General features: G+C 52.3%; 1 protein-coding gene across 2 annotated transcripts in view; it reads left to right on the plus strand.

Annotated features, from left to right (window-relative positions):
- Positions 1-13,441, plus strand: part of KIF13B (kinesin family member 13B) — a 144,962-nt gene extending 131,521 nt beyond the window's left edge. For both annotated transcript variants that reach the window (XM_075415039.1, XM_075415038.1), the window contains exons 38-40: positions 2,363-2,413; positions 3,967-4,987; positions 8,636-13,441. In XM_075415039.1, coding sequence (XP_075271154.1) covers positions 2,363-2,413; positions 3,967-4,987; positions 8,636-8,928 — 1,365 coding nt within the window. In that variant the 3' untranslated portion in view covers positions 8,929-13,441. The remainder of the gene's footprint in view (positions 1-2,362; positions 2,414-3,966; positions 4,988-8,635) is intronic.
- Positions 13,442-18,302: the final 4,861 nt, after the last annotated feature.

The raw sequence follows: 18,302 nt of genomic DNA on the forward strand, positions 1-18,302 counted from the left end.
GAGTGCTTATCTCTGGATAATAATGCTAGACCTCAGTGGGAGAAGATGGGGCAAGAAGATGGAGGTGTGTTCCGGTGCCAGTGCGAGAGCCCGGAGCTGTCTTTAGCTCCTGGTACAAGGTCTGCTGGAAAAGGCTGTTTGCCCTGCTGTGTCGGATCACAAACGGTGGCGTGGAAGCGACAAGGACAGTGGTTTTTTCCTTCGCACAACCTTTCCGAGATGCCAAAACGCAGTGCTTTTAGCATTGGAGCGTGGAGATATTTAACTAGGATAATTTGAATTCAAGAGTTCTGGCTTCTCACTGAGGTTCAGCTGCACTTCTGCAAAAGGTTTAAAGTGCTGTGTAAGTGCCTGCCTAGGGATTAGTCCTAATGCCTTGTGACTACAGATTTTTTTTTTCATTAAAAGGTGATATTTAACAGCTTGGCTTTGCACTCCCAAGATGGACCAACCCATGCTTCAAAGATGGTTGAAGAGGAGAGAGTAAGTGCTCTGCCAAATACTCTGCTCCCTTTAACACCGTGATAAGCTTCTCTTAAACCTAAAATTTTGCAGGGTTTTTGCATAAGAAAGTTAATCCCCCTCCTCTCTAGTCTTTGTTCAAGTGACACTCTTGGCTGTTAGGACAATCAAGTTGTTCTTGCATGTCTGAGTTAATACTTAGAATGAGTCTGAGTACTCATGCACCTCATTGCTCTGAGCTACCTCTGGACTCGGTCACAAGTTCGGTGCTAGAGTGGTTTTCAGGTTCATACTTCTGTCTTAGAAGATTGCCCCTTTATTCCAGAGGAAGCTGAAGTTCTGGAGTACGAGGTGTCTGAAAACCACCAGATCATCCCAAAGCTGTCTTTATTTTTAAGGCTTCATTGATTGTTCTATTTTGGGTCATCACCTGCTTCCCGGAGCCCCAGGGCATGTCCTAGGAAGGACCTCAAAACGCGAATACCTGGTGCACCCAAATGCAGCCAGTTTGTCTGAACCCCACTTCAGGGGTGTACTTTCAATCAGCCAGTTTAATGACAAGGAAACCCCTCCTCTCCTGCTTTCTTTTCTTGAGCTCAAACTTTAATGTCTTAAAAAAAATGGCTTTGATTCACTGTGAACATGTTGGGGTTTTTGTTCACCTTTTGTCTTTTTATTTTTTTACCTCAAACAAGCGTGTTTTTATTTAATGCCTGCCAATCTCTGTATAAACAATCACTCTTCTTCGCTCCCACGTGTATTTCTTATCGGGACAGGATTAGTCCTATTCCTGCTTTACTGCACTTAGAAAGGAGGCAGGAGAAGAGTACCTTGCTCTTCAGCTGGAAAGTTTCAATTCTTGAAACAGATTGTCGAATTCTGGGAATAGCTGTCTCGGGGATGAGCACTGCCTGCGCTTTTCTACAGAAGGAGTTTGCAAGCCTTTTGGGAGAAAAAAGAAGAAAAGCAGGCTGCTCCCAAATTGTATAAGATGTCGCCCTTAAAGAGCTCTGAAAGTATGAACCTGCACTTGCAGTACGTTATTTAACAGTGCTGAAGAGAGATGTTTCTGCCTTTTTCTGCTCTCTCCTTTTTTTCGCGCTTCCCTTCCCCAAGGTTCTCCATTGAACCGGGGGTCCCTTTCCCTCCTGTGTCAGCAGGGGATGACAGCCCACGCTGACGGCTGAGCCTAAGATTTGTAGTCAAGTGTCACAGTTTGCTGTTGTAGTCTTAGGAGAGTATTTCAAATCTTTAACGTAAAAACCTGAATACAGAGCAAGTGAGAGGGACATTTATTGTCAATGCCTTCATATCAAGCCTCATGCTGTAAAGGAGAACATACTGTTGAAGCACTGAAGTGGTCCCTCTGGCAGAGGACCAGCAGATTGTGATTAGCAAATGACACGTGTGTGTAATCTAGCAGGCAGTGGTGATGCCTTCTTCGAAAAGAGGACGCACAGGTCTTGTTTCTGGCTTCCTTTTTGAGTTAAAGCGAACAGCGCTAAAATCTAAACTGAATTAAGGTGCTGGAGATGGAGAAAGAGTTTTGGAGACGGACTGAAGCTGAGGACTTCACTAGCCAGAGCAGCGCGACCTCAGACCTCTTCATCATCCGGTTGCTCAGCGGTCTGTCTTTGACCGACTGCATGAAAGAAAACTTTGCACGCTATGAATTTGTCCTTGTAGCTGCTTATGTGTTAAAATTCAGGGACGCCTTAGTTAAGGTTTTACCCTTTCAGAGCGTGTCATCGGAAAGCAATAAAACAGCAATGCTCCATCCTTTGGTGACAAAGGTTTGTCTGTGATTCTCGAATTTCAAATACAAGTTGTAATCTTTACCAGTTTGACAACTTTTAATCCTTCAAGTGAATGATGCTCTGTTTGTTTTTCATTCCTGCAGGCTGTCCCACGAATTATGGTTCAGTCTGCCGGTGCTGTGAAGATAAAACAGGTAAGCACATCCCGGGATGTGGGGGTGCAGTTCTCATCTTTCCATGCCTGGAAACCAGAGGGGGCAAAAGCAGCTCCTGGGTTAGCTGCTTAAAATCCGTCGCTCTTCCACTGCGGCTTCGCTGCGAGACAATTAAATGCAGTGTGTGTTGCTGTGTTTTCTTAGGTCCTGGTAAAATCTCGCCTTGTATCGCTGGTTACACTTTTATATTTGAAAGCCTGGTTAATCATATGATTGCATTAGCAGTTAACTAGCTAAAATTTAGCTGTTTTGCTGCTTTAAAAGGCAAATTACTGGGCTCTGACGCTTTCTATAAACAGAACATGTCTGTTATTCTGGGTGCGGAGCTTAATTCTCAATTTTACATTTCAAGCCAATTCGTGATATCGGCGTGAAAAAAGGCTCTTGCTAAGCTGGAGAGAAGATAGACCCTATGATCTCCCACAGTTCAGCAGAACTTCAGTCTGATGAATAGCAAATCAGCTTTCTCCCACTGTGCTTTTATTGTCTTAGCAAAATGTGTGTTATCTGAACACTGAAAAGGGAAAACCCAAAGAAAGAGCAGAGCTCCAGAGTCCACGTGTACACCGTCCTCTCCATAGAAAAGCTAAAAATATGTCTTTAATCTGCAGGAATATTTCAAAAAACTCTTCTGTATTACATTTCACTTAGCAATAGCAAGCTAGCCTTTGGGGCTGAAATTCCTGTAATTCAGTCAAATCCCTCTGGCTTCAGATGACGCTTACGTTTCTGGTGGAAAAGGCACTGCAGGATAAGGTGATAATCCTGTAGTTTGGGACACTTAACTGCTAGATGGGATAAACCACAAAATTTCGAGCAATAGACAAGAATGTACACCTGAGAGTGAAGACAGAATACGGACACATCTGCCGTCCTCCAACCCCTTTTTTCCCCCTTTTTATTAGCAGCCTCCTCCCTCCCTCCCTCCCAAAGAGATTTAGAGACATCCTAATCTTTTAGAGTACATGTGCTGGCAAAAGATATTGATCTATCAGATTTAGTAAACTTTACAGCCAAGAAATACATCACTAAAATGGGCTGTTAATCTCGGGAGGTGCAGTTAATTTCATACTCCGAAAGCGCGCGGTGCTGGCGGTGTGGAGGTGGGAATGGCATTTGGAAACGGGGACAGAAATGACAGTTTAGTTGGAGAGGTGTGATTTATCAATCCTGAGAGTTAAGGCAAAGAACTGTGAGAGACTTATAGATCACGGCTGTTTCACGTTTGGTATAAATCCTGCTGTTCAAACAGCAAATGACCATTCCTGCAATATAAATAATTTTTCAGTAAATAGTGGGGGACGTATTTCTTTTTGTCGACACTTTTGTTATTAATGGAAGAAATGAGCTGACAATCCTGCCAGGTTTGCCAAGCTGACTTCAGACCAGCTTGCGTCTGTTGGAGATAGCAGCTACAGAGGGATTTAGATGAGCTGGAGTCCTTAATACTGCCCAGAGGCCTTGTGCCTGACCTTTCAGCCCAGGTATTCTGGATAACAGAGCTCCACGGTCCCTGTCCTCTTCTGTTTCAGATTAACCAAGAGGAAATAGGGAAACAGCCATTTGAAACTGCGGCGCAGACGCCGGAGGCGGACAAGAGCCCGGAGAAACCACCCAAAGTGCCTTTGCAGCACCCCACAGGAGAGAGCCAGGCGCAGGACTCCCAGGAAGGACCTCCAAGTCCTCTGAGCGAGGCCTCCAGCGGGTATTTTTCTCACAGCGTCTCGACGGCCACCCTCTCTGAAGCCCTGGCAGCAGGAGCTGATGCTGTGGCTCAGCCAGGAGGTCAAGTGCCCGCAGGGAGTGACTTCCCAGCTCCCGCTGTGGCTCCGGTCTCGTCTTCTGAGATGCCGGGGCACTCGGACGGTTCTTGGGAAAGCTGTCTCAGTGCGAAGAGAGAGGGTCTACCCGCCTTCAGCCTTCAAAGTGCTCACGTGAGACCGAAAGACAGCACTGAGGTAAATGGAAATGATGCTTTGAAATCAAAACCTTGCACGTCTCCTGTGACTCAGAGCAAGCAGGCAAACAATGCCTCTGTAGCCACTGATGCAAGAACCTTCCTTTCTACCTCCACTCCAAAGAAGGAGTTGTCATCCAAACAAGCAATGGAGTCAGCAGGACAAGCTAGGAGAAAAGAAATGGCTTCTGGGGCTTCAGAACTGGGCTTTCCCAAACCACAGATTCATCCCGACCAATTGTCCCAGCCCGCCGTTGCAGCCTCCCCCTTCAAAATCCAGAAAGTCAAGACGTCAGAGCTGAAGTCCTTTACCAGCATGCTGGGGACAGATCCCCCGTGTTCGCTAAACGCCGAAGAGCAGCAAGAAGAAAAGAGCACGTCCGCCACTCGTGGGCTGAACCACAATGGCTCGGAGATGGCAGAAGAAAAACTGGAGGTGAATTCCGACTCCGAAGATGCCAATGAAATTCCCGAGTGGCTGAAGGAGGGAGAATACGTCACAGTCGGCACAAACAAGACGGGCACCGTTCGATATATTGGGCCGACAGACTTTCAAGAGGGAACATGGGTTGGTGTCGAACTGGATTTACCTTCAGGTAAAATACGATCTAGACCGGCCGTGAAGCAGACGGCGTCTCAGAGTTTGCAGTGTTCGATTTAAGGCCGCTTTTTGATGAGGGTAGGGGGGTTATTAGCCGTTACTGGGTGCATTTTGAGAAGGGAAATATAAAAGCTCTTTACCTGCTGTAATCCTTTTCCAGTCTGCCTTTGTAAACCTCGCCTCACTGACCTCTGACTGTGCTGTGTCCCTTTTCGGTGATTTCGTTGGCTTCTTCATTCTCCATTCTGTGATTCTAAGATTCCATGATTCTTACAATGGAGGCAGGAATCAGGAGTGCTTTTACAATGTAGCTTGGTGACTATATCGTTGCAGGAGACAGGTTTTGTGTCCAAAGAGTCCTCTTCTAGGCTTCTGCTCTGTGAGGGTAAGGGTGTCCAAAGTGCTACAGGAGTTGTGGGGTTCGAATGAAGAAAGGAACATTTAGGCTAAGCTGCAGAATCTCTTATCAGGTTACCTAGTCTCTCACAAGCTATTTTAAAATAAGCTGTAAAACTGCAAAAGGCTGTGTGTGTGTGTATACCTATGTATATGCAAAGCAGTAGGAAATAATCCTGCACTGACTGCCAGGACACACAGGTGATTTAAGGTTTCTTTCAGCTTCTGTTTGCCACTCCTGCCTGACTCTTCACAGAATCACAGAATGTTTGGGGCTGGCAGGGACCTCTGTGGGTCACCCAGCCCAACCCCCTGCCCAAGCAGGGTCACCCAGAGCAGGGGGCAAAGCACCACGTCCAGGTGGGTCTGGAATATCTCCAGAGAAGGAGACTCCACAACCTCCCTGGGCAGCCTGGGCCAGGGCTCCATCACCCTCAGAGGGAAGAATTTCTTCCTCGGGTTCAGCTGGAACTTCCCAGGCTTCAGTTTGTGCCCGTTGCCCCTTGTCCTGTCGCTGGGCACCACTGGAAAGAGTCTGGCCCCGTCCTCCTGACCCCCACCCTGCAGATATTTAGAGGCATTTCTAAGGTCCCCTCTCAGCCTTCTCTTCTCCAGGCTGAACAAGCCCAGCTCCCTCAGCCTCTCCTCGTAGGAGAGATGCTCAAGTCCCCTCATCATCCTCGTAGCCCTCCTCTGGACTCTCTCCAGTAGCTCCTCATCTTTCCTGAATTGGGGAGCCCAGAACTGGGCTCTTACCTGTACAACCACAGGCTTCCCGGAATTTAGGCTCTAATACATTATTTTTTAGAAATTAGGGTGCTGTTGCTGGAGACGCTCTGTTCATATGCGATGTCGCATGACGCGGAAAAACAGTGAGTTCAGCACAAGACGAAAGAAAGATGATGGCTGGAATTTGTTCTCCTCTGAAGCTTCACCACTGCTTTTCTCTGCAGGTTCATGTCCACTTCCACAGCACTTGCTTCTTCAAGAGTGGGTGGGACTGGGGGAAGGCAGGGCACGCTAGTGGAAAATTTGAGAGACGAGCAGTAGATCCCTCTGCCTTTGATAGTGAGAGGGTCTGGTTTACCAAGGGCACGTAAAGCTCCTTATTTAAATCCTTTTAGCCGAGCTGTAGCGTTCCAGACCTGCAGTGCAGGCTTGGTTTGGTGAATCAGCACATCCCGGGGAGTTGCCCACGCTCGTCTCTGCTGCACGCTTCCCTGGGATTGGAGGCGGTCACCAGGATAAATACTGTGTCAAGGGCCCAGGACTCGCATTAAATGAGCAGTTATCTTCCCTGCCCATGGTGTGCTCATAAAAGCTGGACTGGATGGTGTGTTTTCAGCTGGTTTCAGAGAACTCGCTGGAGTTTGCCATCCCAGAAAGCAAAGTGTAGCTCTGATCCCTTTGAAAGTTGTAGACCCAAGTCTCAGTCCTGAATTCCTGCCTTATTTAAAAAAAAAAAAAAAAATATATATATATATATATTTACAGATTCATTTCAATTTTGGAAAGTCACCTTCCCTCCCTGTCTAGCTACTCCAGTGCACAGTGCTAATTCTGCTTAGCTGTCTGCACGTACCCGGTAGCATCAGCTTCAGTGGAAGCGTCGAACAGCTGCGAGGTTTTTGGTCTGTTGGGGACTCAGCTGCTGATGTTACTGGATATTTTCTGCTTCCACAGGGATGAAGTCCCTGATTTGGTGGAGCCTAGCTGGCTTCTGACACAGCTTCACTTGGGAAATTCACAGAATCACAGCATGGTAGGGGTTGGCAGGGACCTCTGTGGGTCACCCAGCCCAACCCCCTGCCGAAGCAGGGTCACCCAGAGCAGGCTGCACAGGACCATGTCCAGGCGGGGCTGGAATATCTCCAGAGAAGGAGACTCCACAGCCCCTCTGGGCAGCCTGTTCCAGTGCTCCATCACCCTCAGAGTGAAGAAGTTCAGTCACAAACTTGTATCTTTGTCACACTACACACGGGGTCAGAAGCCCAAGTCCGTGGCTCAACAAGGGTATAGCAGACCCAATGCAGGAGTGGTGGGAGAGAGAAGGAAACACCTGTAAAAAAGAAGGGGTGACCTTATGTTGTCTGAAGAGCTGTTGTGTCATTTGGCATTCCCTTTCCAGATGGGAGCGGTCTCCGTCCCGGTACCCAGAGCAACGATCGTGAGAAATTTAAATGATCTAAAGGGAGAAATAGAAAGATCTCAACAGTGTCAGCGTAAAGAAATGATTCTTTCTGTTCTGTGGAGGTTTTATGATGCGGAAGCAGTAACTCTTCTCATCTTCAGACTCTGCTCAACTCAGAAAACCAAAAGCTCTTTTAAATGGCTTTTTCCCTTCCCTCCTGATAGTTTGCTAACGCATCTGTTGCTGAACTGGTGATTTAACACTTTTGGTGAAATTAAAGAATTTCCCCGTAGAGCAAGCAGGGAGGAGGAATAAGGTGTGGTGTCCCCCGTTCAGAGTAACTGTCTCCATGTAGTGGCCTTGCTGGTGTTCGGCAGTGGAGCGTACTGGTGTCACTGGAGCACAAGCCTGCAGCTAGCAGCTAGGGTGTCAGGAGGATGGGGCCAGACTCTTTGCAGTGGTGCCCAGCGACAGGACAAGGGGCAATGGGCACAAACTGAAGCCTGGGAAGTTCCAGCTGAACCCCAGGAAGAACTTCTTCCCTCTGAGGGTGACGGAGCCCTGGCACAGGCTGCCCAGGGAGGTTGGGGAGTCTCCTTCTCTGGAGATATTCCAGACCCGCCTGGATGCAGTCCTGTGCAGCCTGCTCTGGGTGACCCTGCTTCGGCAGGGGTTTGGACTGGGTGACCCACAGAGGTCTCTTCCAACCCCGACCATTCTGTGTGATTCTGTGAGCCACCTGAATCCAGCCCAGCAGGCAGCTGCTTCCTCTAATCTTATAATTTTTTTGAGTTCAGACATAAAACCAGCCGATGTTTTTTTTATCTCCTGTGGGAAGGCTGCTCCCACCTCTCTGCTCCTCTGGTAGCCAGAAGACTTGTCTTTATGGTGGTAAGCGTGTCGATCTTCAGATTTGGTTGCTCTCGTACCAGCTGTGTCCTCCAGTGCCCGTAGTGCTCTCTCCTCCTGGTCTTCACCTTCACAGTGTGCTCATGTGGAACAGTCGTTCTCCGTCTCGGTGTCTTCTTCTTGCTTCCTTCTGCTGTCCTCCTGGTAGCACACCGTGCGCACACAGTAAAGGCCATTTTGCCTATCATCTTTCTCTCCTTCTCCCAGGTAAGAATGACGGCTCGATTGGCGGGAAGCAGTATTTCAGGTGCAACCCGGGCTATGGATTGCTTGTGAAACCGGGCAGAGTCAGAAAGGCCACGGGCCCAGCGAGGCGGCGGAGCACCGGGCTGAGGTTGCACGGAGGAGCCGCCGCCGAGAACAGAAAGAGCAGCACCTTCTCCAGTTCGGCCTCCAACCTGGCTTCGCTCACAGCCCTGGCGAAAGCAGAAGGAGGATCCGCGCTGCGGCCGGAGAAGGGCCAGAAAAACGCGGAGAACAGGAAATCCTGGGCCAACTGAGCCAGCCCTGCCCACCGCAGCGAGGGGAGCAGGTCTTCCAGCTTCGGCGAGCTAAACCAACCGAGTGTGAACTTCTCCTTTGTGGCAAACACTAATGAAGGGTTGTTTTTTCTTTCTCTCCGCTTCGGGTGATTGACATGTTCATTCTTTACCTTGTCACGGTGCTGGAGCTACGTCCTCGGCTTCCCGTTACAAATTGTGACGCTCCAGGGTCCGGCGGATGGCAGCCGGTGAAAGCTGGTGGTGGTTCCACCTCCCAGAGAAGGAAGAGACGCGGCAGTGGTGCAATTTACGGCGTGGCTTCCCCATAGCTACAAAATACTCCCCATGCACCAGTGCTGCTCTCGGCAAAAATTCTGGAAATTCTAAAAAAACCACAACAAACCCTCCCCAGATTAACAGTTCTTTTATGATCCTGTACGAGCCGTGTCCGTACCACCGTAACACATGGTGAAAGGGCAAGGTTATAAAGATTCCAGACAGGCAGAGAAGCGAACGTCAAAACTTTATTTGGAAATAAAGAACCAAAAAAACCCCGTTATTTAAAAAAGCATCAGCACTTTGGTTGTGTGACCCGGGACCAGTGCCTGTTTTGATTCCTGTCCTGTTGTCCCTCACCCCTGCTCAACCTTCGCAGGGAGCGGGAGAGGGCCCGTGACCCCCTCCGTAATATTTTTGACCCCTTCTTTCTAGGAATGAGGGGAGCGGAGCTGATTTGCTGCCTGTAATCTGTTTAACGTGCGCTCTCACCATGACAGGGTCCCCTCTCCTGCTTGCCCCGAAGCCCGGCAGGACCTTCCTCGCCTCGGTCCTGTCCTTTGGGCCGGGAGGGTTTTCGCAGCGATACCGGCGCTGAACGTGCTCCGGCGTTCCCACCCGGCCTTGGGAGACACTCGGATTTTTCCAGCAGAGGGTCGCTGTCCTTGTAACGGGATGAACCCGCTCTATTTATTTTTATTTATTATTTTAAAATATGAAATTGGTTGCGCTTTACAATCACCCACCGGCTGCCGTTGCAGGGGGAAGCTCTGCCAGCTCCGCGCCGAGCGTCGTGGTGCGAGCCAGCCCGTCCTCCGAAAGCCAGCCCGGCTCAGCCGCGGAAGAGTCGACCCCAAAACCCCTCTCGCTCTCGACAGTGGGAGGTTTGAGCTGGCTTTTGGAAAATCTGATTTTATTTTCGGTAACCCTGGCTAGTTTTTAACTGCCTGTGGCGCAAATTCCGTATTGCTGTACGCGTCTGTGTACGTACGTGTGCACCCCTCTACGTACACACGCTCGTTTTCTAACGCATCGGGAAAGGCCGTGGGCTTTTATATTCCGGGCCGTTTATATCATTTTTAGTCGTCACGGGGGGATTGGACAGCATGAGCAATAGAGGTTTTATCTACGTGGGCAATATTTCAGATGATAAATTAATGATTAAACTTTAATACGTATCTAGTCGCTGCCCGTGGGTGTCGAAGTGCCTTAGCCGTCTGGTTCGGAGGTCCAGGGGAAAGCTACGCTGTCATCAGAGGAGGTAGGGATGCTTAGCGAAGGAGCTAATCACGCTGATTTACTGTAATTAATAGCGTTGATGCTGAAGGAGTAAAATTAAAATAGAAACTAACCTGTAGCAGGAAGCAGTGGGATGGGTTACACTGCGGCGTGCGCCGTGCTGCCGGGGATTCGTCTGTCCTTTCGGCTTTGCGTAACTCGTGTCAGTGTTCCCTACCTTCTCCTCAAGAGATCTCAGCATCAAATGTACAGACCAGCTTTCAGAGACGTTTTTAGTGTACGGTTTTTCCTCCTTTTCCTTCGCGTGAAGCTCCCGTCCAAGCCAAGGCGATGGGAGAAATTTAGTAGCGAAGAATTGAGACACTAAAATCGTGGGGTTTAAAATTGCAACTGTTTTTATAGATGTTTCATTTTGGGCTGTGACGAGTCTCGCTGACGAAAGACCGCCCGCTAATTAGTACGATGCCTCTTGAACTGCCTTGTAAGTTTTCTAAAACCCGTCTGTACCGTTTCTCTCATTGCACTTTGTCCTGACGTGCCGCGGAAGGTCGGCTGAGGCGACCCGGCCCCTGACCGAGAGTTGGTTTTTCAGTCTCCGCAGTTCATCGCCTGCCTTTCGGGAGGTCTTTGTAATTTCGTGATGTTTGCTAGGAGGCCCCTCTGGGGGAGACACGAAGGGAAGAACCTGCCCGAGTCCTTTTGAAGCCTCTTTTCTTGCACCGCTGCCTCCGAAGACGGGAGTTCCCCGGGGCCGACGTAAAGCTATCGAAGCCGCAGGAGTGAAAGCGTCGAGCAGGAGGCAGCTGGGCTCGGCGTTCGCCATTTACGCTCCCCGCTCCGAATCCCGCGGGCCGCCTGAGGACGTGTTTCAGCGTTCGCCGTGCGTGGTCGGAGGCTGCGGATGACCGACACGGGGTGGGTTTCTTCGTCCCCCCGCCCTCGGTTGCCTCCGGACCCGTATTCGGAGGGCTGGGATACGCAATCTGAACGGAACGCGCTTGCTGCCACCTCTGGGATAAATTATCCTAGAGAAACGTGGCTGGCGTGGCTTGAAACCCTGGTGGATGACGAGCCTGACGGAGTGGCTCCATTAGCAGAGCGCCTGGTTGGCGTGGTTGATGTTTTACTGGTGGCTCTCTTGGTTTCTGCCATCTCGGTTGACTTTTGGAGCTCAACCTCTCCTCAAATCCCACCCTGGCTCCTGCTGCCCCAGCCGAATCGCCTCGATGCCGCGCAAGCTCCAGAAAGCCAAAACAAATCCAATCCGGCCGTGAGGACGCTCTTGGAGGACTTCTCTGACTCCCTCCCGCGCAGCCTGGCTTTCCTGGGCACGGGAGGAGTCTGCTGAGGAGACTTCCCAAGATTTTGGCGCAGTGAGTGCGCATCCCTCTACCCGAAGCCGTCTGCTGCTTTGCACCAGCTAAGCCAACTAACCAGAAAACAGTTTAAAACCATAATGAAGGTAATAGATCTTTTTTATTGATGACATTAGAAAAATACAGTCAGTGTGGAGGAGGAGGTGCTCTTAACTGGAAGTGCCCAGCGGCTGAGGCTGCTGCGTTAATTGCTATGCATATTCTCCAAGATTTTCATGCACTTTATACAGGGAAGAAGAATTATTTAACGCAGGAGCTGTAACTCGTAGCGAGGGTCCGATCTCCCGTGGCTGCTCGGCAGTGCAAGCTTGCTTTCCCTGCCCCTGAGCCGTGGATGGGGCTCGGGTTCCAGGCGTAGAAGATGGCGTTGGATGGTGGGAGATGTGATGGTCCCGTCCTCCTTTGCGCCGAGTCAGCGCCGAGGATGCTGTTGGGAGGGACTTCGTGGGGTTTGCTCAAGCCAAGACTTTCTCCCGTGTTCTGTTCGACGCTCTCGTGGTGTTTTGATCTCTGTGTCCAAAATAAAACCTGTTCAGCTTGAGGGCCTTGGCGCTGCGATGATGGAGTTGAGGAAAACCCATAGAAACGAGTCCTGCCCGAGTCTTTAAGAAGAGAGTTTTGTCAGGGGTTGAGGTGGAAGCTCCCCGCGAGCCGGGACACCTCTGCGCTCTCCTGTGAACCAAGAAACCTCTCCTCATCCCGACCTGTCAGGCATGAAAACCTGGACGGAAGGAGCTTGGCTGCCGTAGCGACTGCGTGTCCTGTTCCGGGGCGGTGGAGGACTCTTCCCTGGGTTGAAGCTCTGGTCCTGACGCTGGTGCTGCCCGTTCTTTGCACAGGAGCTTGGCGTTCGCAGTGCCTTATCCTGGGGTCGGCAGCTAACCCAGGGCTGGGTTCCCTGTGGGCCTTGGGGCTGAGGAGACGAAGGTCGCGGTGAGCCCAGGCACGGGCTGCCCACGCTACAGAATCCTCTGGACCTGGGGTCGCAACCAAGTGTCTTCTTCCTACGTCTCCTTTCCCCATCTTCGCTCTGGTTTCTGCTCTCTCCTCCTGAACCACCGTCGGGTTTGTCCCCCCCCGGAAGGCTCCACTGCCTGCTCCAGCCCCCGCCTCCGGCACCGCAACGCCGCAGCGGAGAGCGCGGGGACTCGGGGCTCCGCAAACCCAGCAACGGGACACGGGGACGCGGCACGGCCGTTCCCCCTTCGCCGGCCGTACCCGCTCGGCGGCCGCGGTTCTGATGCTGAGTGGGGTGAGGTGGCCGCTCTCCCCCTCGCTTTCCCCCCGCCAAACCCAACCCGGAGCCGTGCCCCGAGCAGTAACCGGCGACGTCCCAGCCCTCGGCGCCTTCCTCCCCGTGGCTCGCCGCAGCCGGCCGAGGTGGCCGTGTCCGGGGAGAGCCTCTCCCCGCTCGTCTCTGCCCGTGTCTGTACATGTGCTGGGTCTGTATATAGAGAGGGGCTGCGGGCGCTGCGGCGTCGCGGGTCGATCGGGGTGCTGCGAACGAGCTAAAATCCAAAGATCCTTTGTAATGAGCTGTAAAGTTTTTTAATTATTTCTGTACCATACTAAATTACTGTAATATTGTATGATACATGCAGTGCAGCCTTGCAGTACCTAAATAAACGTCTTCTTTAGAGCCGGTGAAGCTGCGCTTTGTTCATCGCTTCGTATCGCTGAGATGCTGAGACGCGTCCGCCGCCCCGCGGTGCAGCAGCGTCGCTCAAGGGCGCCGAGGTCTGTTCCAGAGAAGAGTTTTGCCTCGTTGCCTGCAATTCAGGGACCTTCCCGTCGATGAGCGGGACCCCGCAGCTTTGCTGTTCCCTCCATCCTCCCTCCTCTTCGATGCCCTTCGCCTACAGCCACTGAGGTGCAGGAATCCCTGTCAGCCTGCGGGTCACAGAATCCCAGAATCCCAGCATGGTAGGGGTTGGCAGGGACCTCTGTGGGTCACCCAGCCCAGCCCCCTGCCCAAGCAGGGTCACCCAGAGCAGGGGGCACAGCACCGCGGCCAGGCGGGGCTGGAATATCTCCAGAGAAGGAGACTCCACAGCCCCTCTGGGCAGCCTGGGCCAGGGCTCCGGCACCCTCAGAGGGAAGAAGTTCTTCCTCGGGTTCAGCTGGAACTTCCCAGGCTTCAGTTTGTGCCCGTTGCCCCTTGTCCTGTCCCTGGGCACCACTGGAAAGAGTCTGGCCCCGTCCTCCTGACCCCCACCCTGCAGATATTTAGAGGCATTTCTAAGGTCCCCTCTCAGCCTTCTCTTCTCCAGGCTGAACAAGCCCAGCTCCCTCAGCCTCTCCTCGTAGGAGAGATGCTCCAGTCCCCTCCTCATCCTCGTAGCCCTCCTCTGGACTCTCTCCAGTAGCTCCTCATCTTTCTTGAACTGGGGAGCCCAGCACTGGACACAGCACTGCAGATGGGGCCTCACCAGGGCAGAGTAGGGGGGGAGGAGAACTTCCCTCGCCCTGCTGCCCACACTAGTAACGCACCCCAGGATCCCATTGGCCTTCTTGGCAGCCAGGGCACGCTGCTGGCTCATGGTCACCCTGTCGTCCCCCAGCACTCCCAGGTCCCTCTCCGGAGAGCTGCCCCAGCCTGTACTGGTGCCTGGGTTTGTTCCTCCCCGGGTGCAGGACCCTGCCCTTGCCCTTGTTGAACCTCATCAGGTTCCTCTCTGCCCAACTCTCCAGCCTGTCCAGGTCTCGCTGGATGGCAGCACAGCCTGCCGGGGTATCCACCAGTCCTCCCCGTTTTGTGTCATCAGCAAACTTCCTGAGGGTACGCTCTGTCCCTTCATCCAGGTCATTGATGAAGAAGTTAAACAAGACTGGGCCCAGTACTGACCCTGGGGAACCCCACTAGTTACCGGCCTCCAACCAGACTCAGCGCCGCTGATGACAACCCTCTGAGCTCTGCCATTCAGCCAGTTCTCAGTCCACCTCACCAACCACTCATCCAGCCCACACTTCCTGAGCTTCCCTAGAAGGATGTTATGGGAGACTGTGTCAAAAGCCTTGCTGAAGTCTAGGTAGACAACATCCATGGCTCTCACCTCATCTACCCAGCCAGTCACGCCATCATAGAAAGCTATCAGATTGGTCAGGCATGATTTCCCCTTGGTGAATCCATGCTGACTATTCCTGATAACCTTCTTTTCCTCCACTTGCTTGATGGTGGTCTCCAGGATAAGCTGCTCCATCACCTTTCCCGGGATGGAGGTGAGGCTGACCGGCCTGTAGTTCCCTGGGTCCTCCTTCTTGCCCTTTTTGAAGATTGGAGTGACGCTGGCCTTTCTCCAGTCCTCGGGCACGTCTCCTGTCCTCCAGGACCTTTCAAACATGATGGAGAGAATGGAGTAGCCAAGCCTCTCCCCATTAGTCCTGGGGGGCTTTCTGCCTGCATCGTCCCAGCACAGCCCGGGGTCCCTGCGCCGCAGCCTCTGCCTTGTGCCACGGGCTGGGGCTTTGGGGGAGGCCCGGGCAGCGCTTATGGTTTATCAACAACTCTAATCAACATAATGGACGTGAATCAGCAAACCAAATTTAAAAAAAAAAAATTGATAAATTTAAATTAAAAAAAAAAAACATTTTTCTCCAAAGCACCAGTTCGTGCTGGAAACAACTGGCAGGGCTTGACTTGGCTTATTGGGAATAATTTCTTTTTTTTTTTTTGAAGCAACAAACGCTGTGTTGCTTCCACAATCCCCGCTGAAAGTCATTTAGCAAAGGATATTTTTATCGGTGTTGTCTTGCAATCAGCGCACGAAAATACAGCTGGTTGTTTTTTTTTTTTTGAAAGCCACTTCCCTTTCATGTTTTACCTTCTGCCTTCTGGAAAAAAACCCCCAAATAATCTTTGGCTGAAACACAGGAGCCTTTTGAAGTGCCGGCACTTTGTTCAAACCTCGCTCTTCCCGGAAGGCGGCTGCAACACCTTCCCCGCACCGCACCCGCGCTCCGCGTTCTGTTCTGCAGCCAGAGCTGCTTGAAAAGGCACCGATCAGAGCTGGCAGGAAAATAAAATAAAATTTAAAAAAAAAAAAACCACAAAAAGACCCCACAAAGAACACCTTTTTTCACCTGCTTTCCTTCAAATTAATACCACTGCAACGTCCTCGCTCGGCTTCCAGCCCTTTGCCGCATGCCACCGGGTTTGGGCAGGAGGAGGCAGCTGAGGGATGGTGACCACAGGTACCCCTCACTGCTGCGATGAGTTTTTTTATTTAAAGATGCACCCTGATCATCCCATGCCACAGGAAAAAAAAAAAAAAAAGCACAAAATGGGCTGGAAGCAGAGCTTCTTTTTTTTTAAAATGATGTTTTTTGCACGCCTGGTTTTCATCTGTGAAGCAGGGAGAGGCCTTTGTCTGTTCTCCGCGCAGGGTGGCAACTGGGATAGCTGCTCGGGGCACCCGGTCACTGTCCCTCCTGCCCTTAACGTGGGGCCCCTTCCCATTCCCCCCCTCCCTTAGAAACCGGAGCTGGGGGACGTCGGTGACAGCCGAGCTGTCCCCATGGGTTGCCCTTACAATGGGGATTAGAACGAAACGAAGTGAGTTGGGGATTAACTTGTAAAGAAACAAAACCCGGTGAGAAAAATGGTTGAAAGCCGACAGTTCTGGGGGCTTAGCTTTCAATTCTGGGTATTGACCCAACGCTGATTTACAGCAAGGCCCTGTTACAGCAGAGGGACCTGGACAGGCTGGATCGATGAGCTGAGGCCAACTGCGTGAGGTTCAACAAGGCCAAGTTCTGGGCCCTGCCCTTGGGTCACAGCAACCCCACGCAAGGCTCCAGGCTTGGGGAGGAGTGGCTGGAGAGCTTCCCTGTGGAAAAGGCCCTGGGGGTGCTGGTCGACAGCCGGCTGAGCAGGAGCCAGCAGTGTGCCCAGGTGGCCAAGAAGGCCAACGGCATCCTGGCTTGTACCAGCAATGGGGTGGCCAGCAGGGCTGGGGCAGGGATCGTGCCCCTGGACTGGGCACTGGTGAGGCCCCAGCTCGAGTGCTGTGTTCAGCTTTGGGCCCCTCACTCCAAGAAGGACATGGAGGGGCTGGAGCGTGTCCAGAGAAGGGCAGCGAGGCTGGGGAGGGGTCTGGAGAACAAGTCTGATGGGGAGCATCTGAGGGAGCTGGAGCTGGTCAGGCTGGAGAAGAGGAGGCTGAGGGGGGACCTCATCGCTCTCTCCAGCTCCCTGACAGGAGGGTGGAGTGAGGGGCGGTTGGTCTCTTCTCCCAAGTAACCTGCAACAGGACAAGAGGCAATGGCCTCAAGTTGTCAGGGGAGGTTTAGCTCGGAGATCAGGAAAAATTTCTTTCCTGAAAGAGTGGTCAGGCCTTGGACCAGGCTGCCCAGGGCAGTGGGGGAGTCCCCATCCCTGGAGGGGTTCAAAAATGTGTAGATGTGGCACTTGGAGACATGATTTAGCAGGCATGGGGGTGATGGTTGACAGTTGGACTTGATGACCTTAGACGTCTTTTCCGACCTTAATGATGCGATGATTCATTATTTTTAGCTTCCTTCGGAATGCCGGGGGCAGCAGGGCCAGGCGGCTGCGACAGCTCCGCGATCCCTGCAGGTTTGGTTCCCATCCCCAGCCCGCTCCCGCCAGGGGAGAAGCACCCTCAGCTAACTAACACCGCAGATGACGACGGGGTTTTAGAGAATTTTTCCCCCTCCGAGAGGCCCAAGGACGGGCTCCAAAGGCGCTTCCACCCCCAAGGTGTGCTGCTCGTTACCTGCAGCTCCGACGCACCGAGAGCTGCCCTGGCCGTTGTCGCGGGGGTGTCCATCCCGAGCAAAGCCCCGAAACCACCCCCAACCCCGGCTGTGCACGGTGCCTCGAGCCAGCACAGCAGAACCCAGACACCGTTTCGATAAATCAATCGGTTCCCGCAGTGTTGAGTCTGTTCTGCTGCCTGCTAACTCGCACCCACCAGCTGCAGAAACTCCTTCCCCTCTTTTGATGAAGCCCTCCCCCACCCACCCCGCAGACCCCTTTTGAGCCCCCCCACGGTGCTGAGCACACCCAGGCCAGGATGAAAGGGCAGCCAGCGCGCCCTCATGCCTTGGGCTTCTCCAAGTTCTGCCCGTAACTCGTTACTTCAACACCTTTTTGGGCTTCCTGCCAAACGGCCCCGAAGTCTGCTCCTTGAAGCCCTTCAACAACTCCTCCGTTGGCGCTGGGATGGGACGCAGTGGCCCTTCGTGAGGCTCCTGGAGCCTGCTGGGGAAGGTTTCCAAAGAGCACTTTTTCCAGAAAGTTGTCAGAGGTTTCCCCAAAGTGCAACTTTTGGCCTTGCTTGCACCATCTCCTCGGCCAGGACGCTGTCATATCGTGACCGGTGCCTTCACCTGGGACAAACACAACCATGCTCGAAGGAGGAGACACAGCTGCTCTCCAGATTTCCCTTTCACAGAATCCCACCGTGGCAGGGGTTGGCAGGGACCTCTGTGGGTCACCCAGCCCAACCCCCTGCCCAAGCAGGGTCACCCAGAGCAGGG

This window comes from Opisthocomus hoazin, chromosome 2 (genome assembly GCF_030867145.1).
Source record: "Opisthocomus hoazin isolate bOpiHoa1 chromosome 2, bOpiHoa1.hap1, whole genome shotgun sequence".
Lineage (NCBI taxonomy): Eukaryota > Metazoa > Chordata > Aves > Opisthocomiformes > Opisthocomidae > Opisthocomus > Opisthocomus hoazin.